The following is a 24,251-nucleotide window of genomic DNA, read 5'->3' on the forward strand; positions in this document are numbered from 1 at the left end:
GCTGATACAACTACTTCCTATTTTATAATCTCTAAATGGATAACTCTTTATACCGGCATAAGATCAACCTAAGAGGAACTGTAGAAAAAGGGTATGGCTACTGACCAGCACGGCAGTGATGTCAAAGCCCAAGCCTGTCTTTCTTTATGCCTTACTTTCTTTAGGCTAAGAGGACATAGGTCAGACATAATGGCATGCATCCCTCCCTTTCCTTATCTAATTAGAAAGTATACCAATATAAATACAGTCATAAAACATGAAAGAATTCAGAATTTAGAAAGCAGTATGTTTTGCCATCTCATTCTAGTTACATCAAGGGGTAGGGGATGAGAAGAATACCATGGTGACAGTTATTACTCACCTGCACATGTACTTCCTGGAAGATGGCTTTAAGCACAGACACAGCCAGCCCTGGGGGCAAGGCCACACATAGGCTCTGGGGAGAGAAGGGAAGATATGTGAACACTGATGGAATTAGAGTATACTTTCCAAGACACATCCTAAAAGAGGCCTAGTTAGCTCTGGTGGGAATCAGAACACCCTGGTTTAGGAGGAAACACTAACAGGAACTTTCTACATCTAGCTGGTAGCTCTCTTCTGATTCAGCTGAATTCCAGTCCCCCAAAGGTTACTTTTACTCCTTGGAGTAGAAACATAAGTACGGCTGGCTAACACCAATCTAGTCTCACATTTGGGTCTCTGTCCTTTTAGCACATAAAGCCCTACCCTCAAAGAGCAAGGAGAGAACTGGACAGGGCTCCCATGAATACAGTTAGGTAATGAAAAGGAGAACTCACAAGTGCCCTCAAACCCTGCAGGACAGATGGGATCACAAGATGATGGTCCTTCAGCCGGTTCTCATAGAACAGGATCAGGTGTACCACTGCACAAACCAGATTCAGCCATTAGTTCATGCAGGTGTAAGGGAGGCCCACCAGTTTTGCTCCTTCCCTCAGTCTCTAAGGCTGTCCCAGTCTGGGTTTCACTAAAAAATATTTTTTTTCACCCTGAGATATATCCATGCCTTCCCACAACTGGGAAGGCATGGATATATCTCAGGGTGAAAGAAAATATTATCTATTCTCACATAGATCCACAGTGAAATCCATTCTTAGTTCCAGAACTGCCTCTCTACAGAATTGGGGTCTGCAGATTTTCTTCTTTCTTCCAGTGCTGGGGACTGAATCCAGGGCCTCACATGTTCCACCACTGAATTATACCCCATGTCCCTAAAAGTTGTTGTGTTCTTATTTTTTTGATGCTGGGGATTAAACCCAGGGGCTGCAAACTTTTCTTCTTAAAGGGCCAGGGAGTATTATAGGCTTATAGGACATGGTATCTATTGCTATTATTCAAATCTACCACTGTAACCTAAAAACAGTGTAGATAATAGGTAAATAAATGGTTGTGGCTGTGTTCTGACAAAATTTACTTTTCTTCTCCAGCTAAGATACAGTACTGGAAATATTACTTTGTCCATTTTATAGACTGGGGAAGATACAGTGAAAAAATTATCTAAAGCTATAGTTGAAACCCATGGGTCTCATGGCTCAGCTTTTACCATCTCAACCACACATATCAGTGAGGAATGAAGACCCTGAATTAGTAGTTTATAGATATGTTACACTTTCCCTCCTATAAAGTTAATTTGAACATGAGATGCCTTGGTTCAGCAATCTGGGAAGATATTCCTACTAGTGATGCCAGTACCTTCCTTTTCCAGGAGCAAGGAGTAACACTGGAGTAGCACCTGTGACAAAAGTTGGATCCCTCGTGCCCGAGTTCGGGGTTCTGGACTCTCTAGAGAGGACCTGGAAGAAAATGGGATAGAGACAGTCTATTATTAACCTGTTCAAACCTTTGAAGTAATAAACACTCTACAATTGGTCACACTCAGCCTCTGGACATAGAAGCAGAGTTAAGCCCTATTAAAAAGAGTAAAAACATTCTAGAAAGGTGCTCAGTTAAGAACTGAAGCCTGAAGAACTGATCCCCAGATAGATCTGGCATTATTAGAGGCATGTGTGACACCACAGCCAACAGAAGTTACTGTTTCCAGGCACTCCCATCTTGACACCTAATAAGAATTATGCTTATTCTCTTCTCCCCAGTAATATGACTGTGACATTCATACCCCTGAAACAGAACTTAGCAGCTACCCACAAGACTTGAGAGATAACTGGCAGCTGCAGCTTCTAGCAAAACAGGAGAAAAGGTATATTTTTATAAATTACTGCTAAGGAAAAAATGCTGAGAACCACTACACCATACCAAGGTCCTAGGTGAAAACAACTCACACACACAAAAAAACTCCAACACAAAATCCCCAAACCTTATCACTGAAAAGTTACAAAGATGGCCAGAATAAAGGTTTTAACTATGTAAAACTACTGATATGGGAGAAGCTGCCCTGAAACAACAAGGTGATTTACCTTCAAAATAGCTCTACAGAGATTACAAATAAACATACTAGACACAAAACAAGCAGGAAATAAATTCTTGGTAAGGAGCAAGTGACAATAGATACAGTAAACCTCAAGGATAAAGGCATATAACAAGGAGTAATGGAGCAAAAATAAGATCCCTTCTGATAGGATCTATAGGAAAACTTCTGCTCAGGAAGTAGAAAATTATGCACTCCCAGCGTTTATAAATGAACCAAGGCACACAAATACTCACAGCATCGTTATGCAGAATATTCAAAAAGTGAAAACAATCCAGATACCCATCAACTTAAGAACCTATACAATGGAGTATTATTCATCAAGCCAGGAAATGTATAACTGCTACATGATATCTAACATGGATGAACCTTGAAAATATGCTTTGTGGAAGAAGTCAGCCACTAAGGTCACATATTATATAATTCCATGTGAAAATTAAATTTCTAAAATAGGCATATTGCAAGGAGATTGCAAGGGCTGAGAAGAAGGAGGAAGAAGTAATGAAGGCTAATGAGCATAAATTTCTTTTTGGAGTAATGAAGATGCCCTAAAATCTGCATAAATCAATGAATATATTAAAAGCCTTGGGATTAGACACTTCAAAATGGAGAATTATACTGGATATGCTGGTGCATGCCAGCAATCCCAGCAACTCAGAAAGTTGAGGCAGGAGGATCACAGTTGGAGGCCAGCCTCAGCAATTTAGCAAGTCAAAAAGTGAAAAAGGCTGGGAATGTAGTTTAGTGGTAAACCACCCCTGGGTTTAATCCCCAATAACAAAACAATAACAATAACAAAAGGTGAATTTTATATGTGAATTATATTACAATAAAACTAATATTTAACAAAAATGAACGAAGGCCACAAGAATGTATATCAAAAGTTATACAGAAATGATGTGTTATGTGGGAGAAATGCTGAATAGATGATTCAGGTTTTTAAATTTCCCTCATTTTCTAGTTTTCCCTCTTGTTTCAGAAGACATGCTGGCGTGACAGTTAACAATCCTTGCTAATAAGGCTAATCAATTTAAATGGTCCTCCAATTATAAAATATGAAGAAGGCAGGCATTAGACTATAAACAAATTATTTTCTCGGGAAGATGGAACCCCAGATTTTAAAAACACTGCTTTTAGCTGTTTCCCTAAGCCTTTTCCCTCAGTGCTGATCTGGTGTGAGGTCTGCCTCCTGGCCACTTTCTAGACACAGTCCAGAGCTTGTCTGCTTCAGATCCAGGTCATCTAGATCCTATAGAGGCTGGATGAGCCTAAAGAAATACAAAAGGTATTCTTGCTCTAACTAAACAACAGTGGATGGCCTTCAACCAACCCCCAGGCCCAACTTGTGGAGCTGTGTACCTACAAGTTGTGTGCTTCCTAACACTACCTTAAGCTTTAGTCAGATATGGTATCTTTTCAGAACAATTCAAAGATGTAAGCTTAGTCTGAAATACTGATAGAAAGGGGTTTTTGGATATGGGGGAAATTCGGGCTCCAGGAAAGCAGCAATGCATAAAAATAATTTTCTCAGAGTTCATAGGCAGGGCTAGAAGAGCATTCTAGAACAAAGACTCTTACCCAAGGGCTTCCACCACTTGTAACACTGTATAGCTGCCAGATTTCACATCTAGAGGAAACAGACAAAGAAATTATGAAAAACAAAAATAAAACCCCTATTACAGGGTTCCATCACTCTAAATACCAGTGCTTCCTGCCTACCCCAGGTGTGATACCATGGGGCCCACTGCACTTGCCAAGAACCCCTTCCTAGATAAGAAGTGTTACAATAACACTTCAGATATGCAGCTTTCAGTATAAAAACTAAAGAGAAAGTAAATCATTTGGAAATTACTTATAGTAAACCCAAGAGAAATAAAAAATAAAACAATTTGTTAAGATAGCTGGGCACAAAGTTGGTATTATGAAATTAAAAACCATCCCATATTTATATGAGACTGTAGACATAGTAGGGGGAAATCCTATTTGTGTATATGTGTATGTGTGTGAGAGAGACAGAGAGAGAGAGAGAATAAATGAACACATACCTATTTATAAACTTAGAAAAAAAAATCTGGGAATATATACAAAGGAAATGAAATCTACATCTGAAGAGATGTTTGCACTCCCAAGTTCACTGAAGCATTATTCATAATAGCCAAGATTTGAAACAACACCAAAGCAGCTCTATACACACTGATAATGGAACATCTAAAAGCAGAATAATAGCTGGGCAAGGTGGTGCACATTTGAAATCCCAGTTACTCAGAAGGCTGAAGCAGGAGGATCACAAGTTCCAGGCAAACTGGACAACTTAGTGAGAAATAAAAATAAGAAGGGCTGGGGATGTAGCTCAGTCAGTGGCAGAGCTCTTGACTAGCATGTACAAGGCCCTGGGCTGGATCTCCACTACTGTGAAATAAATACATGAATGCAGCACGGGGTAAAAAAAATAGTGCATATAATATGTACAGATCATTGTTTTGAGAGGGAGAGGGGATGTTCTCATTTATATTTATTTACATGTCTGAAAGACATAGCAGGAAAGAATAATATTATCTCAGAAAGACAATGAATAGCCAAGGATTGAGAAGTAGACTTTTTTTTGTTTTTGTTTTTGTTTTTGTTTTTAAATTTGGTACTGGGGATTAAACCCAGAGGTGCTTTACTGCTAAGCCACATGCCCAGTCTTTTCTACTTTTTGAGATAGAATCTTGTAAAGTTGCTGAGGGTTGCCTCAAACTTGTGACCCTCCCATCTCAGCCTCCTAAATTGCTGGGATTACAGGTGGATACCATTGTACTCAGCAACAGCAGTAGACTTTTCACTGAAACATTTTATTTTGGAATAATTTTAGATTTATTGAAAAGTTGCTATATAACCCTTACCCAATTTCCCTAATGTTAAAATCTTATATGCTACATTTGTCAAACCATATACATTTGTTAAAATTAAGAGACTACCCGGTATGACAGCACACGCCTGTAGTCCCAGCAACTCGAGAGGTTAAGGCAGGAAGATAACAAGTTCAAGGCTAGCCTCAATGGCACAGTGCAGCTCCAAGCAACTTGTGAGACCCTGTCCCAAAATAAAGAGAGCTAGGGACATAGCTCAGTGATAAAGCACCCCTGGACTAAATCCCCAGGACACAAAAACCTAAGAGATTAATACTGGCACACACATGCCTTTAACTAAACTCCAGGCTTTATTCAAATTTCACCAGATTTTCCTACTAATGCCATTTTTCCAGTGAAGGATACTTCATTGCCATTAGCCATCCTGAGTCCCTACTGCCTTCTACTCTGTGAAATTTTCTTACCTTTCTTGTTTTTCATGACCTTAATAGTTTAAAAGAAGTACTTTATAGAAGAATGTCCCTCAACTTGGATTTGTTTGATGCTTTCCTCATGTCTAAACTGGGATTTTCAAGAATTTCAAAGAGATGAAGTACTCTTTTCTTCAGGTCACATCAAGGGTACAAGTTACCCACATGGATTCTCTACCACTGGTGAGGCTTTGATCACTCAGTCAAGGTACAACCACCAGGTCTCTGTACTATGTAGCTATTATTTTCCTTTCTGATACTCTTTTCTTTACAAGAGAGTCTTTAAGTCTAGCCCCACTCAAGGAGGAGAGAAAGAATAAGCTCCTGGAGAGAGGAGTATCTACCTGTATTATTTTATTTTTTAAAGAGAGAGAGATGAGATGAGAGAGAGATAATTTTCTAATATTTATTTTTTAGTTTTCGGCAGACACAACATCTTTGTTTGTATGTGGTGCTGAGGATCGAACCCGGGCCGCACGCATGCCAGGCGAGCGTGCTACCGCTTGAGCCACATCCCCAGCCCTACCTGTATTATTTTAAATTCTCTAAAAAAAAATTCAGGCCAGGTGTGGTGACACATACCTGTAATCCTAGCAATATGGGAGGCTGAGGCAGGAGGATCTCAAGTTCAAAGCCAGCCTCAGCAAATTAGTGAGACTCTGTCTCAAAATAAAATATAAAAAGGACTGAGGATATGGCTCAGTGGATTCAATTGCAAGTACCAAAATAACATAAAAATTTAAAAAGAATTCAGCTATTTATTATATCAGTATAGATTCACATAGACTTTTATATTTTGGGTAACAATTCAATAAATACAATCCAATTTACTAATGCCCAATAAATAAAAGGTTACTTATATTGTAGCTCAAGTTATTCCATATTTGGCCATTGAACTTAAGGTTGGCTCCTGTGTTCCTTTGATAGGCATCCCCTCCCTTTTTAAAAAATTTCTTGAGCACTTTTTTTTTTTTTTTTACTTTCTAGCCCTACAAAATAGTACAGGTTCATCTTGTAATTTCCCTGCTCTACCCCAGAATCAGCCTTTTCTTCAAGAAGCCCTGTTTGAGCTAATCTGAAGATCATATTAAAGTCTCCAACTCTAATCCAGGACTACTGGTTTCATCCTAGCCTTCCCCCTTTGCTTACTTATAATTTCTTTCTCTGACAGTGAGAAAGCTGATTCCCATTATCTATTGTTTACAATTTGTTCATTCCTGGTATAGGCCATAAAGTATATTTAGAATTATCAATCAAACACAGTAGTTTATATACAATTTTGATCTTGGTGTTAAAAAATAAAATAAAATACTGTTTTCCAAAGTCACCTAGGTCAGCTCTTTTTCCCTGCCCTCTTCAGGTGAGGGTATGTTATACACTAGTTACACTCTGCATTCCATCTTGGAGGGACACTTCTTGCTATATTGCGCTTTGGCACTTTTTCAGTGTTGCACCAGGTAAATATATTACTTAACAATTTTAGTGGTACAAAAGTAATAGGAAGACTTAACAGAGGCTTTTTAGTTTACAATTTCAAGGGAGAAACAAAGAGCAAAAGGTTATTTTCATAAGGGTTTGATTAACAGAGAGTAACAAAGAGGAGTTCTAGCTAATGATGGATGACAGATATGCAGGGAATTACTTTCAGGAACCTGTTCTGGGTTCCTAACTCACCTACTTCTAAATGCAGGACCTTAGCTAGTTACCTCTTGCTAACAAGGGAAAAAGTAGGGGTGGGGGAGGCTTGAGAACAAACTCCTAAGCCTCCAGTTCTCCTTAAGTCTCTGGCCTCAGGGTAACAGCTGTGAGCTGAGCTTGACAGAGGCTCACTCTGGCACTAAAGTAAGGAGAAGTCCAACCAGACTGAGGAAAGGAGAGCTCTAGTTAGGATTCACAGCTCGTGACTGGCACCAATGTAGACATCAGGCACTCTTAGCCCTACTTGTGCCAGGATGTGGAAGGCCCAGCTGCTGCCCTAGCTCCTGAGAAAGAGCCAAGGGAAAAAATAAGCAGGCTGTAGGGTTGGGGGAAGGGGCAGGAGTCAGACTCATAGGACAAACCAACCAAGGAATTGATGGTTGAATTCCATGTCTGATTCCTTAAGTGTAATACTTTCATGAAGAGAAATACCTGTCTTGGTTGAACCATAAAAGAGTACTCTACGCCAGGCACGGTAGCACACACCTGTTATCCCAGCGGTTTAGGAGGCTGAGGCAGGAGGATAGCAAGTTCAAATCCAGCCTCAACTTAGCGAGGCCCTAAGCAACTCAGTGCGATCTTGTCTCTAAATAAATTACAAAAAGGGGCTGGGATGTGGCTCAGTTGTTAGCAACCCGGGTTCAATCCCCACAACCAAAAACAAAAAAAAACACCACTAAAATAATAATAATATTTCTATCAGCAAAGGAAGTTTCATTATGCCCCTAGAGTCAACTCCCACTCAAATTTTCTGATTAAAAATAACTTCTTCAGCATTCAGCATACATCAGTGTGAAACTTTATTGTTACAAAGAAACATTCACTTGCATCCCAATACTTGAGTGAACTCTCCTGGTGGAGCCTTTTAGTCTTCAAAACTTTCATAAGGATCCCATCTTGAATTATGCAGTACATTTAAAAAGGGGAGGAGTTCAAAAATAGTACACAATTAGGAAAAAAATAATAAGGCAATCATAGCACAGTAAGAAAGATTAAGGAAAATGGGAAATAAGCTGGCAAAAAACTAGAATTGGTATTTTGGGGATATTTTCACAGAGGAGACTAAATTAAACATCTTATTCCAGTTCACCTCAGAAATGTCTTTCATATATGAAACCTTCTTTTCATCTCTATAACCAGACTATATAGTGAATAGTGACTGTTGTCCAAAAGCCTTCTACTTTTTGGTGTGATGAGAATGTTACTGAATTTTTAGATTATGGAACACTGTGAATATTAGAAACAAACAAAAAAACAACTGAATTGTTCATTTAAAATTGCTGAAGTGAAACCTGGCATAGTGGTGCACACCTGTAAAGTGACTCTGGAGGCTGAGGGAGGAGCGTCATAAGTTCAAGACCAGCCTCAGCAACTTAGCAAGACTCTAAGCAACTCTGTAAGATCCTATCTCAAAATAAAAAATAAAACGGGCTGGGGATGTGGCTCAGTGGTTAAGTGCCCCTGGGTGACACCAAAAAAATATATAAATACAGACAGGGAATAAAGTATGGTGGCACATGTCTATAATCCCAGATACCTGAGAGAGTAGAACTGAGGTTATCCTGGGCAACGCAGTGAGACCCTGTTTCAAAATGAAAAAAAAAAAAAAAAAAAACCAAAAACAAAAAACCAAAAAAACCCCAACAAGGTTGGGGATGTAGCTCAGTAGTAAAGTGCCCCTAGGTTCAATTCCCAGTACCAGAGAAAAAAAGAAAAGAAATATATCAGGGAGTTTTGTGGAGGTTTTTTGTTGGTTTTGGTACTGGGGATTGAACCCAAAGGCGCTTTACCACTGAGCCACATCCCCAGCCCTTTTAAAATTTTGAGACAGGGTTTGGCTAATTTACAATCCTCCTTTCTCTGCCACTGAGTTGCTGGAGTTAAAGGTGTATGACATCATGCCCAATGACAGGGAGCTTTTAAGGAGCCCACAGTTTGGTGGGGCAGAGTGACATTAAAATAATCAATGCTGGATAAGGTGACACATGCCTATAATCCTAGAGACTCCAAAAGGTGAGGCAGGAGGATCTCAAGTTCAAGGTCAGGCTTGGTAATTTAGGGAGATCCTGTATCAAAATAAAAAGGGAAGGAAGAGAGCAGGAGTAGAGACAGGAAAGGGGAAGGAGAGGTACTGGGGTTCTGAATTAGAACAAGATATATTTCATGCTTGCATGATTATGTCAAAATGAATTCTACTGTCATGTATAACTAAAAAGAACCAATAAAAAATTAAATGAAAGGGGTGGGGAGGGGCTGGGGTTGTAGCTCAGTGGTGGAGCACTTGCCTCGAATGAGTGAGGCCTTGGGTTCAATCCTCAGCACCACATAAAAATAAATAAATAAAGATATTGTGTCCATCTACAACTAAAAAAATTTTTTAATAAAGTATGGGGGGCGGAGGTGGGGATGTATCTCAGCTCAGTGGTAAATGCCCCTGGGATCAATCCCTAGTAACACGAAACAAACAAAACACATCAATCACAGCCTAACTATTTCAGTGTCACCATAGTGATAGAAACAGATGCTGGGTTTAAAAAAAAAAAAAGCAATATTCCTGGGTTTACAGACAAAGATTACTAACTTTAAGTGATTAATTCTTTTGCCACTATAAGTACTCCCACATGAAAATAACCTAAATACCTGGGAATACTATTAATTATACATGGGACTTCTGGGATGAAAGAAGCTAATAAAGAGTTAATTTTCCTAAGGGTAGACTCCCTGGTATTATGGGGAAAAAAAATAAAAGTTCTTTTCCTTTTCTAGGCAGGCCTAAGTTTTCCCTATATGTTCAAGATTTACTCTTTACAGATGGACTTACTAGCACTTCCTAGCTCCTGACTTTCTTCAGCAGGGAACTGATTCATGTGGGACACAGAGGATTCCTCAAAGGAGTGTTTATGAGGTCATTGACCTAGAAGGCACAATCGGATCTCTGTCTGATGGAGTTACAGTCTCTTGAGAATCTGTAGTGGCAGCCCAAGGCAGTGCATATAGGTCTGGGGTGATGCAGGAGGACTGATATGAGCCAGAGAGAGAAAAATCTCTCAGGACTAGGTTCCAATGAGGTTCTCAAATGCCCTTTCTGCTGCTGATGCACAGACATTTCTCCAAACTATGTACTACTTTTTTTAAAAAATATTCTTTTTAGTTGTAGATGGACACAATACCTTTATTTATTTATTTTTACATGGTGCTGGTGATCGAACCTAGTGCTTCACATGTGCTAGGCAAGTACTCCACAATTGAGCTACAACCCCAGCTCCTGTTCTATTATTCTTTACTCATTTTTTTCATTTCATGAATAGTGGTCTCCCCCAGCAACTACAAATGTGAAAAAAGAATATAATGAAGATTGAAACAAAGGAAAATCCAAATAACTTGAAAGGAAAAAAATTATATTCACCACCTGCAAATTCAACATGTCCAAAAATCACACTCTCCTAAATCAGCTCCTTTTCCAACCTCCTCTTTTGGACAAAATACTTCTTCTTTTTTTCATACTCAGGTTTAAAACTTTGGGAACACTCTGGACCCTTTCTTTTAAGCCTCATAACTGGTTTGACCTCAAATTTCAGATTCTTCCTTCAACATCTCTCACTCCATTCACATAGGCAGTTTTTTTCTCCCAGTACTGGGAACTGAACCCAGATTCTCATGCAAGCCTGGCAAGCACTCTACCACTGACATCTCCAGCCCTTTCTAACTTTGTTCTGAGACAGGGTCTTGCACTGAATTTCCCAGGCTGGCCTCAAACTTGTGATCTGCCTCCCAAGTAGTTGTGATTACAGGCATGGACCACCACACATGGCTACATAAAGCAATTTTTATTGTTTATATACTTATATTAGTTCTAGGAGATACTGGTAGTAGAGAAGGGTATTATTTGGAGATGTGCACAGACACAGCTACTAAACAACTCTCCTAATAAGTAGATGAGTGGTTGAGAAAAAAGTATTATAAAGATTTGGAAGTGTGGGATGTCTGGGGGGTGGCCACTCAATCTAGACTTTGACTCCAACATCTAACTTGGATCAGTAGTAGTGGAGGGAAATGGGAATGATAGCACTCAGGGCATAAGGTGGATGCTGGGAACTAAAGGTCCAAGAAAGCAATGGTGAAAATGAAGATTTACTTCAAGTGGTGGCAGCTTCTGAACACCTTCAGGAAAGGTCCTAACTCTTGGGCTTCTAGGTCATTTCCCTTCCATTGTTTGCTCCTTCTTTATAACTGACACCTACTTTCACCAGAAACTTCCCTAGGGGCAAAACAAATTTGATGGCATCTGCATTTGTGATCACGAGTGTTCCTTCTGCATTTATAATTTGTTGGAGGCTGCTGCCACAAATGGCTGAACAGGAAGCTGGCTGGTCCCTTTAGCACTAACAGAGATTGACACAGGCTGGAGGATCAGAAAGCAAAAACTGTCAACCTTCCACAACCCTAACTATGGTTGTGATCTAAGATGGAGTTACTAACTTAATCCTTTCCAAATTTGCTTTCATTTTATGGCTCTGCTTGCTTAAGGATCTACAATGATTCTATTACCTACCATAGTCTATTCAAATCCTTTGGCCTAGAAGCCAAGGTTATGCATAATCCAACCCCATCAAACCTTTTCAATTTCATCAATCACTACTTTGCTATAACAACCTTCTTTTTTTTAGAGGGCTAAATTACAAAATGTCTACTATTATAGAGAGAGATAGATGAGCCAAGTTAAAGTAGGAAACATTTTAGGCCATTTTTTAAGGCATAAATAAAATTATGTTACAAAAAAATTTTTAAGAACTTAGCTGTCAGCTGGGCATGGTGGCACACACCTGTAATCTCAGCAGCTCAGGAGGCTGAGGCAGGAGGATTGCAAATTCAAAGCCTTTCTCAGCAACTTAGCAAGGACCTAAGTGACTCAGCGAGATCCTGTCTCAAAATAAAATATAAAAAAGGGCTGGAAATATGGCTTAGTGGTTAAGCACCTCTGGGTTCAATCCCAGGTACAAAAAAACAAAAAAACAAACAACAACAAAAAAAAACTGAGCTCTCTTTTCAAAGTGTTCTGAATAAAAAATTTATTGTTTTCAGAATGTATAAATTTGAAAGAAAAGTTACAGATAACAACAATAATGTTCTTTTTGTGTGTGTGTAGTGCTGGGGATTGAACCCAGGGCCTTGTGCATGTGAGGCAGGACTCTACCAACTGAGCTATATCCCCAGCCCAACAATAATGTTCCTTATCTTGGTAGTGGATGAGATTGTTTTAGCTACAAACAGTGAATATATACTTTGAATATGTAGTTCATTGGATATAAACATTATACCAAAATAAATCCTAAACAAATCCTAGTCAATGATATGCCAAAATAGGAGACAAGCATACTGATACACACAATTTAAATGAATGGATAGGTACATGATAAAACAAATTACAGAAAAATGTTAATGGTAGGATCTAGGTGGTGATGAGGTGTTTTTTATAAAATTCTTCAGACTTTGCTGAATGTTAGAAAATTTTCATAATAAAACATTGGAAAAATGACATTGACAACACACTGTACATATTAATTGTAAGCCCTGATAACACACTATACTTTCTAAAGTTGTAATATGATAAGCTTAGTGGCAGCACCAGGCATTTGTCCACTGATGCTTCCAAAGCAACCTGCACAAACCTCTTAGAACATGGTTGTCTCTTCAACCACATTATATGTTCTTGGTGGTCACAGATCTAATCTCATTTGCTTTGTGCCATATTTGGAGACTAATATGTGTTCAATAATAGTGAAATGACGTGAATGAAAATTAATATTGCAAATTATCAGTGTTATGTTCCTAGCAGATTCATTATTCATTTCTCACCCTAAGAGTTAATCTGTTCAATTTGCAAAAGAAACATATCCTTTACTTTTCCCCAAGCATGCAAAAACCTCCCCAAATAAATACTTTTTAAAACCTTATCTGTACTCATTTTGTATGCTATTAAACTTGAATGTGAAGGCCTAACATTTGATAATGTTTTAGGTTTGCCCCCCCCCCCCTTAAAAGAGCTAAGTCAGAATTCTAAAGTGGCCCGGAATTTGTTTTGTTCAAATTTTGGAGTGTTAAAACTAAGAGATTCCTCAAAACTTGTCAAAAGTAGAAAACTAGAGATCTGGGAAGAAAATAAATGACACAAAAAAGTCGTGAAACAAATTAATTGAGAACTCTTAAGGTACGGAATAAAGCCTTATCTCCAATTCCCCGGAGACTGGCTCCTCTTCTCCTCCTCCCTCGGATTACAGCCAGTCAGAGAGGGGCCACTGGCCACTCCCAGGATGCCTCGCGAAAGGAGCGGATGCCTCTGAACATCCATCTCCCCACGTCAACATCACACAGCACCGTCTCGCGGCGTGAGCACCTGGTTCCGATATGGAGAGGAGTTCGAGTCCCAGCTCCCCCTCCTACCTGGTCTATAGCCCTGCGCAAGTCTCCTTCCCTCGCTGGGCCTGTTTCCTTACTTGTGAAATGTAATGATTCTCTATCACTGACTGCAGGGCGATGAGGAATGTAAAGGCGCTCTAAAATGCAACTAACTCTACTTGTTATGGCTTTCAAGCTCGCGATGCTCACCAAGTAGCCCAAGACCAATCTCTCAAAGTCACCTCTGTCCCTCACTCCCTTCCCGCCCCGCGCTGGTGCTGAGGCCGCTCCCTCTAGTCGGCCATGTGGAAGCCACGCGGCGCTGCCAGCCGTACCTGCAGCCACCTGGTCAGCGGGGCCCTCCTGCTGACCCATGACGAAGTCTTGCACGAGGCCCCACAGGGCGCCCGTAGGCGCCGCCGCCTCCAGAGCGGCGGCGGCAGCCATGACGCGTACTCGAGACGGTGGGTGGGGAAGTAGGAGGTGGTAAATGAGAGACCTTTCGCGCACGCGCCTTCTGAACCAATTGCTGGGCGAAGGCCGAGGGGGCGGGGCGCTCTCTGGATCACGTGCCTGCCGGCTCCGGGCCAGGCAGTTCCAGGGAGGGACGGGACTGTCCCTCCCCGAGGGGCGGGGCCTGAGGTCGGGGCGGTGGCGCGGAGAGGGGAGGAGCCTGCTGGGCACGCAGCCGGGGGCCATTGAGGGCGAATAATTCCCGGCCGGACTCCCCGGGAGACCGGCGGAGGGGCGGGTACCTGACTGGGTGGGGCCGGGGGGCGGTGCGCACTCTGGGGGAAGCCAATGAGAAAATCAGGCCCGGCCCGAGGGGCGGTGCCGTCAGTCACATGCGCACCTGGGGCGAGTGGCGGCGGCGGCGGGGGCACCGCCAGCCGGCGGAAGAGAGCTGGGCCGGGCTGGGGCGGGGTTAGGCAGGTGAGTGACAGGCTCCGGGGGGCCGGCCCCAGCTGGGAGCCCCGAGCGAACCCTGAGTAGCTGCGGCGGTGCCCGCCCCCTCTCCGCCCCTCCAGCGGGGCTGTTCTCTGGCCGGGCACCGTCGCGGGCCCCCCTGGCCCGGCCACCTGGGACTGTACTGAGAGTCGGCCACCTCCCTCTCTCCCCTGGCCCGCAAAGTTTGTGGCGAAGCCGGCGCCGGGCAGAGCGCGCCCGGGGGGAGATCCGGGAGCGCCCGATGCCGAGCGGCAGGAGCCGTTGACCCCGGACTCCGCCGTCCGGGGAAGGAGCGCGGAGCAGTCGGCCAGCCGCCGCCTCCGGTGCATGGGGACCGGCTGAGGAGCCAGCATGGGCAACTGCGTGGGGAGACAGCGCCGTGAGAGGCCGGCCGCCCCGGGACACCCCCGCAAACGAGCAGGTAACGCCAGGAAAGTGAACAGGGCCACGACTCCCCGCCAGTTGTCCCCCTCCTGGCCGGAGCCCTGGGGTTCCCGAGCGACCTCCCGCGGCGCCTGGGCTTCCTCGATGTCTCTCGGAGGCGGACGGGACCCCCTCCTCTGGGCGGGGTGACCAGGGGAGCCGAGTTGGGGCAACTGCAAGTGCTGACCCGGCTGTGAGATCAACTCGCTCCAACTGGGAAGCTCCTGGTGGGGGCTGGGGCAGGGGCAGGGGCAGGAAATGTTTGCAGACCGCAGTGGGGCCACGGAGGGAGGGGGCCAGGGTGAGGACGCCGCTGGCCTGGCAGCCCGGGCCGGGGTCGGACGCCGGCCCGTCGGGGCGCGGCGCGGGCAGCCAGGCGGCCCCAGAACTCTGAGCGAGCTAGACGAGAGAACAGTCGCTCCTTGCAAAGACTGTCATTATCGGGCTGCAGATCGTGTCTGCCGGAATCCGACTTGCAAAAGCAGCTCAGGACTCTGGGAAGGAAATCTTTATTTTTCCCCGCAGGGCTTTTTAGAGCCTCCTGGCCGTCTGGGAGTCTAGGAGAGCTGGGGTGCGTGGTGAGAGTCACCCTCAGGTTTGTTGGGATCCTTCCCAGCACTAGGAGTGGGATCTGCTCGCTGGTGATCCGCGAGGCCTGGGCAGCGCTGTCTCTCGCAGTCTCACTTTCTTGGTACAACCTTCCTATCCTGGCGCTTCACCCCGGGAAGAGGTCTGGCAGTCGTTTTGAGTCTTGTAGTCCCTTCCTTTTCTGAAGGTGTTGCAAGGACCCTTCTGAGAATGATAAAATAGACTTTAGAGTCAAAGGAGCCTTTGAAACTTGTCTAGATTTCTGGTAGACCTACATTCCCCCTATGTAAGTGTCCATATTCAGAGAGGTTGAGTAACTTCCAAAGTCACACAGCTGGTTAGTAGTGCAGCTGGGGCTAGAACCCCATCTTTTCTTCCACCTGATTGCCACATACCCTTTTGTGTAAGAGAAGCCACAGCCACAGTTGTTAATGAAGTGGAAACTCTAGTTGGAGTTTCCTGTCTACTTCTCCACCAAAGGTGTGCTGCTTGGATTGCGGAAACTGGGAAAAAAGAATGGGGGAGACCTGGGGGAAGCAGTGAAGGATGTCTGTGTGGTGGACAGGATGACTTGTGCAGGAAGAAACGTGTTTTCATAGGAAGAATGGGGTAAAACTTAACATTAAAATCTTGTCTGAGGGCAACCCTGGCCATTCTTCTGACTGAGGAAAGTTGATTCTACACCCAAAGGCTTCCTTTTCATTCATTCATTCATCAACTTTTTTTTTTATAAGCTCAGTCCTTGATTTTATAGAATGTTTTCACTGTTGACAACCCTCTTCCACTGAAAGTCTCCCCCACTTCTTTTCTTGACATTAGACTGTCTTGATTTTCCTTTTTGATCACTCTGACCCACTACCCACTTTCCTATCCCTCTACCCACCTAGGGTTGGAACATCTATGGTTCAGTTTGACATTCTGTTTTTTCTCATTACACTCCCTCCCTGAGAAAACTTCTTCAATCCCACACTTTGTCCATTGGGAAGATCCCTCATCTCAATCTTCAACTGAAACCCCAGACCCACATATCCAGCACCCACTGGACACCGTGATAGATATTCTAAGATTTAGCACCTCTAAAACTAAGCTGTGCATCTCCCTTAAACTACCTTCCCTTTACTCTTCTGTTCTTCAGTTGCCTGACTTTGTTCTTTGAAGAACTCTCTCTGGTGAGTCTGTGCTTCCTTGTCCTCTGCTTCCCATCCAGTTGGTCACTGGGGCCTGCTGATTCTTCCTTCAGACACGCCTCTTCCCAAATGACTTATGCCCTTGTCATCTCAAGTCCACCTCTTCTGCCAGTTTGGAGTGAGTTCCCCACCAAGGGCAAGTTCGCCTTCAGTCATTCATCAAATACCTGCACACAGTGTCCTCTCAGGAGGCGTTTGTTAAATCAACATGTTTTAAAGCCTGTAGTTTCAATATTCAAAACATTTTTGCACCTTCTCAATCCTACAAGCTCTTTCAAGGCTGTTCAAATCTGGCCTAGTCCTTGTAAGACTTATTTCTTTATCTTCTCATGAGCCACCAGTGTTTGCTCATCCATTTCCCCTTCTTATTGAGACCTTTTTTTCCTTCAAGGTCCACCTCAAATCCCATGTCCTTCTTGATTGCCCCACTTGACAACCTCCCCCACCCGCCCCCAGCAGAAGTGATTGTTTCTTCAGAGAACTCCTGCAGACACATTACCTATGCCACTTACTTGATAATTATCTACTCCATATTATTAGTCATTACTTTGATGTTCACAGTCTTGTATCAGCAACCACATTACAAGCCTGAAGACCTGGGTTCTCTCTTTTCCTTGTGTGTTTGTCTGTCTCTCACTCATATGACCATGCACATACATACTCAGCACATAGCACACAGAGGAAGCACTGTACAGAGGAAGCACTCAATATTTGTTGACTTTAGAAAACTAACCGAACTTCACCTTGCCACCTGAATTTTTTATGTAAACATTTTACTGAAGTATATACCTGCATTTTTTTTTTTTTGCCTGCTAGTGAATCGTTATTTTAATTCCATGGGTCCTGCTATGAATAGCGTTATTCATAAAGTCCAAAGCTCTGGGGAACTCTGTAGGATCACAGATTTGGTACAAGGGAAGAATCCTTCTTAACTTCACAGCATGCATCTAGCATTCCTTTAACATCTGCAGCTTACCCTTTGTCAAGGATATAGTTTCATGTTGTAAGGCTAATGTATAGGGCTGGAGGTGTTGCTCAGTGGTAGAGCACTTGCCTAACACGTGTGAAGCCCTCCATTCAATTTCCAGCGCTGTAAAAAAGAAGGGAAAAAAAGCATACTTGTAATCCCAGCAACTGTGAGGCTGAGGCAGGAGAATTGCAAGTTTGAGGCCAGCCTCAGCAACTTAGTGAGACCTTCTCTCAAAAAATAAAAAGGGGGTCTGGGGTTGTGGCTTAGTGGCAGAGCACTTGCCTCGCACATGTGAAGCACTGGGTTCAATCCTCAACACCACATAAAAATGAATAAACAAAAAATAAAGGTATTAAAAAATAAATGAATAATGGGGCTGGGATTGTGGCTCAGTGGTGGAGCACTTGCCTAGCACATGCACAGCCCTGGGTTCGATCCTCAGCACCACATAAAAAGAAATACATAAAATAAAGGTATTATGTCCAACTACAACTAAAAAGATATTTTAAAAAATAAGTACAAATAAAAAAAAAAAAGGGCTAGGAATGTAGCTAGTGGAAAAGTGCCCCTGGGTTCAAGCCCTAACCAAAAAAAAAAAAAAAAAAAAGAAGAAAAAGAAAAAAGACTAATGCCTGAAACTAACTTCCCAGCTCCCACTGTAACCCTTGCCTTTTCTTTGTCACTCCTATAATGGGAAGAAACCCTCAGCAGAGAGCTAGAACCTGAATTCTAGTCCTGGTTCTTTGTTCAGTGATCCTGGGCAAGTCGCCCAGCCTCTCTGGGCCACACTTCCAATATCTCAGGCAGGGAATTAAACAAGGTCATTAGAGCAGTTTTATCATTTTCATAAAGGTGACTGTTCAAAACTGGAGTAATTGAGGTGAAATCTATTGCCTTATAATGCCACCTTTTGTCCTTAGTTCCATCTTCTCAGTTACATGACAGGTGAATCCCTGCCATTAGTCAGGAATTCTTGCATTGGATAAAAGGTCCTCTCTTCTCATCAAGTTTTGGATTTTTGCCATTTATTATTTATTTCTCTTGCTTCTCTGAATGTATCCCCAGTAGGCGTAGGTTCTTCTCCAGGTGCTGGGTGTGCTTGCATGCTTCTGTGAATACTTGAGGATCTGGAGGGGCGCTTGCCAGCCTATACATCTACCCCAAGTAGATCAATATTTCTACCTGTGACCTGGGTGGAGCAGCCCATCCCCCAGCCACTGTGAGAAGAAATACAGGTAGTAGAACAGGCAAGTCTCTTGCCTAGCTCCACCCTTTGAGAATGTGTAAGGGCTGAAACCCAAATATCTGACTCTGTGATGTGCCAGGCGTATCCATTTACGTTCTGGAATCTTAAGCTCTGGGTGTACAGACCCAGGGCCCTGTTTGGGGCTGGTTGTGCTTGGCAGGGAGTCTGCTTCTTTTGTGGGCAGTGTGGCTATTCTTGAGGGTGTAATTGGGCAACTTCTCCATTTTCTCAATAAATATTTACTGAGTGCCCTGTACCTTGCTGTCTGTAAATAGATATGGTCCTTGGCCACAGGGAGCTTACAGTCTTGTGGGGACAGACAGTAAACATACAGACAAATTACACATGATCATCTATGTGAATCTTGTATGATTATACATACGGGTACATATTATATATGCTGGAGATGCTCAAGTTTATAATCTTACCATCCTCTCCAACTCTCCAGCCTTATAGATTTGCTGCCTACTCAACAAATCTGATATCCACAAGGTCTCTCAGTTTTATGTGTCCAAGCCAGAATGAATCCTGCTTCTACCCCTGTTCCTCCTTTAATTGTTCCTATCTCCGAAGGTTGAATTCCTTATTCTAGTTGCCCAGTCCCTTAAACTCTGGAGTCATCGCTGACCTCTCCCTTTCTCTCAAATCCCACATCCATTTAATCGATAAGTCTGTTGGTGTTGCCTTTAGTGTATCCTGCACCTGACTCTCTGTCTCCACCACTTTCACCCTAAGTCGGCTTCTTCACTGACCTTCCTACTTCCTCCCTTGTCTCCCGACAGACAATTTCCATCACAGCAGCCACAATGATGCTGTAAACTCTTAAGTCAGATTTTGTTACTCCTTTGCTCATCCCTTCCTGTGACTCCGGATCTCATTCAAAGTCTTTGTACTGGCTTGGAAGTCACAATATGAGTTTTGCTCATTTTCTTTTCTGAAGCATCTCTTGCTCTTCATCCCCTTGTTCAACCTCCAAGTGCCTGAATGAGTCCCTCTTTCTCCTCAGCCCAGTGTCATCTTCCCTTCCAGGAAGCTTTTTCACCTTTCTCTGAAGTTCATATCATCATCTGACCCTGGCTGCCTCCCCTTATTCCCTGTGATCAGAGATTTAATCTTTTAGACCAAGAGCCTGCCATATAGTTGGTGCCTAATAAGTATTTTGTGGATGAAATTAGCATGTATAAACCTTGTTGGTGAGATGCATAGAAGAGCAAAGGTGGGCATACATGATTGATCTCCTGGCTTAGGAGTTCAGCCAGCCCTCCTGTGTTAGGGCAGCTGTGCTAGTGAAGGGACCTTAACTGCAACTTCAGAGTGGTGTTCTTTCCCTGAAGTGGCATCTTTCTACCCCAGGTGCAGATGAGGTCCCCAGTACCTGAGGTATGGTTCCCTGGGGCTTGGGAATGAACATCTTGCTTGGAAGATCCTGGGGCTGAGGCTAGAAGCTAGAGAGCTTAGAGTGAAGGCCTCTTATGAGGATCCCACTCAGGCAGTGACACATTCTTGTCATTTCACATGTGTGTCTGTGTAACAGTGGGCCCCTGTCTCAGGTACATGTGGTGTTTGTAGTCCATAACTGGCAGGGCAGGAGTGGGTTGGTCTAATAGAATGTGAGGAAGGAAGTTGAGTGATATGGATCCCAGCCTCTCTGCCCATCAATTTGCTGGAGAATTTTTAGAATCATAGAATTTTAGAATCATAGCTGAAAAGGACCTAAAGATTTCTATAACCTCTTTTTTCTTATTCAGCTATTAAAAAGAGAACAAAGATATATCTGCTCCCTGCCTAGTTCACAGAACTATGGTGCAACCTGTATAAAAACGCTATGGGCTGCTTTAAGTCTTGATTGTGCTGAGGTCAAGACATTGTAAGAAGTGGTCAAGGTCAAGTATGTTTAAAAGGGAGGGGGGTCTATTTTCTTCTTCACCACTTTCTTTCTTTCTTTTTTTTTTTTTTTTGTACTGGAGATTGAACCCAGGGGTATACTTAACTGAGTCACATCCCCAACCCTTTTTAAAAAATCTTTTGAGATAGGGTCTCACTAAGTTGTTTAAGGCCTAAGTTGCCGAGGCTGGCTTTAAACTTGTAATGTTCCTGCCTCAGCCTCTTAGCCACTGGAATTACAGGTGTGCTCCATTGCGCCCAGCCTTCGCCACTTTCTTGAGTAGTCATCTTGGGCAGGTTTCATGCTTAATTGATCCTCTAAAAAATAGTATTTCCAGTTTACTTCATCCAGGTAATATGAGGATCAAATAAGCTAACACTGATTGTAAATACTTTCATAGTCTATGGTCTGCTTGAGTGTGAAGTCTCAACCCTGAGTTGCATCTGGTAAAAAATGAGACTTTGGCTCTCTGGGCCTTTCTAGTTGTTTGTGTGGCTTTGGCCAAGCCTCTTGATCTCTTTGAATCTCAGTTTCCCCATTTGTACAATTGGGTGGCTCTCCCTCCTCACCTCTCAAAGACATGGTTAGAATCAAGTGAGACCCTGGATGATAAGAGACTTTGTGAACTTAGAAAGTTTCTATTCAAAGCTATAAGATATTTACATTCAAATATGTATTTTTTCTGACCATATTATTGAAGCTTGCTGTTTATTTTAAAGAGCAAAACTATAAAATGTTTATTTAAAAAATTATTTTTTTTGGATGGGAATCTTTCTAAAATGATTGATATGTTTCTGAGCCAAATATACTTAACAAAACAACCTCCTCTTTGCCACTTGGGTCATTGAGTTCACACTTGAGTGGACCAAGCATCTACTTAGGGGTAATGGGGACCATAAAAGGTCTTTCTCTCAAAAGTTTTAGCTCATAAAGAAGAGAGTGGGGGTGGGGAGTGAACTGGTGGTGTGGACAAGGAAATTACTGGGGGCAAGCCCATTTCGGAGGGACCCATGCAGCAACATTGGGGTATGTGTGTTTTGCAGGGGCTTTTAATTCTCTTTCAGGCTTTTCCTGCCTGGTTACTGGGCTTATAATAGTGTGAGTGAGGATTGGGCTTCTGAGACTAGGGCCAAGGACCTGAAACTAAATGGCTTGCGGCTACTGAACTTTTGGGGTTCTTGTTCCACCTGTACTCCTTGCTCTCTTCTTCCTGGAAGTCAGTGGTTGCTCTTTGGATTTTTTTTTTCTTTCTGAGATATATGTGTGTGTGTGTGTGTGTGTGTGTGTGTGTGTGTGTGTGTGTATACACATATAAATAAAATAAAATTTACTTTTAACCATTTAAAGTGTGCGTGTCTGCAGCATAAGTGTATTCAACACAGTCTGCAGAACTTTTTCATTTTCCCCAACTGAAACTCTGTACCCATTAAATAGAAATTCCCCATTTCTCCCTTCCCAAGCCACTAGCAACTGATAGTCTGCTTTATTTCTCTATGGATTGAACTATTCTGGAAAATTCATATGAGTGAAATCATACAAAATTTGTCCTTTTGTGACTGGCTAATCACTTAACATGTCTTCAGTATGTTGTCATACATATTGTAGCACATATCAGAATGTCCTTTAAAAAAAAAAGTGATGCCGTGGGTGGTGGTGCACACCTGTAATCCCTGTGACTCAGGAGGCTGAGGCAGGAGGATTGCAAGTTCAAAGCCAGCCTCAACAACTTACCCTAAGCAATTCAGAAAGACCCTGTCTCTTAAAAAATACAAAAAAGGCCTAGGGATGTGGCTCTGTGGTTAAGCACCCCTGGGTTTAATCTCTGGCACCCAAAACAAAAACAAAAAACCTAATAGTCCATTGTGTGTATATACCACATTTATTTATCCACTCATCACTCAGAGGACATTTGGGTTGCTTTCACCTTTTGGCTATTGTGAATAATGCTGCTAATGAACTTGGGTACACAAATAACTGTTTAGTCCCTGCTTTAAATTCTGGGTGTATATACCCAGATATAATGTTGCTGGATCAATGGTAATTCTGCTTATAATTTTTTGAGTAGCTAGTATACTGTTTTCCTTTATGGCTGTTCCAGTTTATATTCCCACCAACAGCGCACAAGGGTTTCAATTTCTCCACGTCCTCATCAGTGCTTGCTGTTTTCTGTTGCTTTTTGTTTTGGTCTGTTTTATCTTTTCTTTCTTTTTGAGATAGGATGTCACTAAGTTGCTGAGGCCAGCCTTGAACTTGTGATCCTCCTGCCTCAGCCTCCCTCCATGAGGAGGGAGACTGAGCTCTTTATGTGTATCCACACCTCTCATTATCCTCAGCTCCTCAACTTCTCTCCTTGGAGCCCCTTCGTTACAATATCAGGGTGGTGTTATCAGGGACCTAGGCAGAATGATTCCTTGCTGGTTCCTGTTTCCTTTGGGAGCCTGGTTCCAGGACCTGAGGGTAAGTGAGCCCAAGCCCAGACACCCATGAACCAGTAAGCAGCCTGGATCACCTGCGGGCTTGTTGTTTTGAGGGCTTCAAGAGATGCAGTTAGCAGCAGCTCACCTTTGCAATATGTACCACATGCCGGGAGCATCAGGTACAGGATCCAGGTTAATCCTCACAACCACCCTGCAGGGATGCTATTATCACCTTTTTACAGGCAAAGAAACCAAGCCTCAAAAAAGCAACTGCTGTTGCCTATGGCCACATAGCTTGTAGACAGCAGTGCCCAAGCTTTTGGCCACTAAAGTTTGTCCTCAGAATGGGGAGATGAGAACTAACTCTCTTATTGTTGATGTTTTTTCTTTTTTTTTTTTAAAGAATATTTTTTTTTTTAATGAGAGAGGGAGAGAATTTTAATATTTATTGGCAGACACAACATCTTTGTTTGTATGTGGTGCTGAGAATCGAACCCGGGCCACACGCATGCCAGGCTAGCGCGCTACCGCTTGAGCCACATCCCCAGCCCTTGTTGATGTTTTTTCAATGAGAGTTTATTGTTGAGCACCTTCAGGCACCTTGCTAGGCCTGTTCTCAAGCATCATGTCTTTGAGTCTGCCCAGTTTACCCGTGGGAACTGTTCTCCCTGTTTTACATTTGGGAAAGTCAAGTGGTTGTTGGTGGTCACTGTGCTGAGAAGAGATGG

At 42.9% G+C, this 24,251-nt stretch overlaps 2 protein-coding genes across 3 annotated transcripts in view; one reads left to right on the forward strand and one right to left on the reverse strand.

Moving 5' to 3' along the window:
- Window positions 1–14,336, reverse strand: part of Mms19 (MMS19 cytosolic iron-sulfur assembly component) — a 28,502-nt gene extending 14,166 nt beyond the window's left edge. For both annotated transcript variants that reach the window (XM_026394894.2, XM_026394893.2), the window contains exons 1-5: window positions 14,195–14,336; window positions 4,022–4,070; window positions 1,711–1,811; window positions 798–883; window positions 362–436 (exon numbers count right to left, since the gene is read on the reverse strand). In XM_026394894.2, coding sequence (XP_026250679.1) covers window positions 362–436; window positions 798–883; window positions 1,711–1,811; window positions 4,022–4,070; window positions 14,195–14,306 — 423 coding nt within the window. In that variant the 5' untranslated portion in view covers window positions 14,307–14,336. The remainder of the gene's footprint in view (window positions 1–361; window positions 437–797; window positions 884–1,710; window positions 1,812–4,021; window positions 4,071–14,194) is intronic.
- Window positions 14,337–14,786: 450 nt separating this feature from the next.
- The window catches only part of Ubtd1 (ubiquitin domain containing 1), a 54,186-nt gene continuing 44,721 nt past the window's right edge, over window positions 14,787–24,251 (forward strand). Inside the window, exon 1 of the mRNA XM_026394783.2 lies at window positions 14,787–15,228. Coding sequence (XP_026250568.1) covers window positions 15,159–15,228 — 70 coding nt within the window. The 5' untranslated portion in view covers window positions 14,787–15,158. The remainder of the gene's footprint in view (window positions 15,229–24,251) is intronic.

This window comes from Urocitellus parryii, chromosome 5, assembly GCF_045843805.1.
Source record: "Urocitellus parryii isolate mUroPar1 chromosome 5, mUroPar1.hap1, whole genome shotgun sequence".
In the NCBI taxonomy this organism is placed as follows: Eukaryota; Metazoa; Chordata; class Mammalia; order Rodentia; family Sciuridae; genus Urocitellus; species Urocitellus parryii.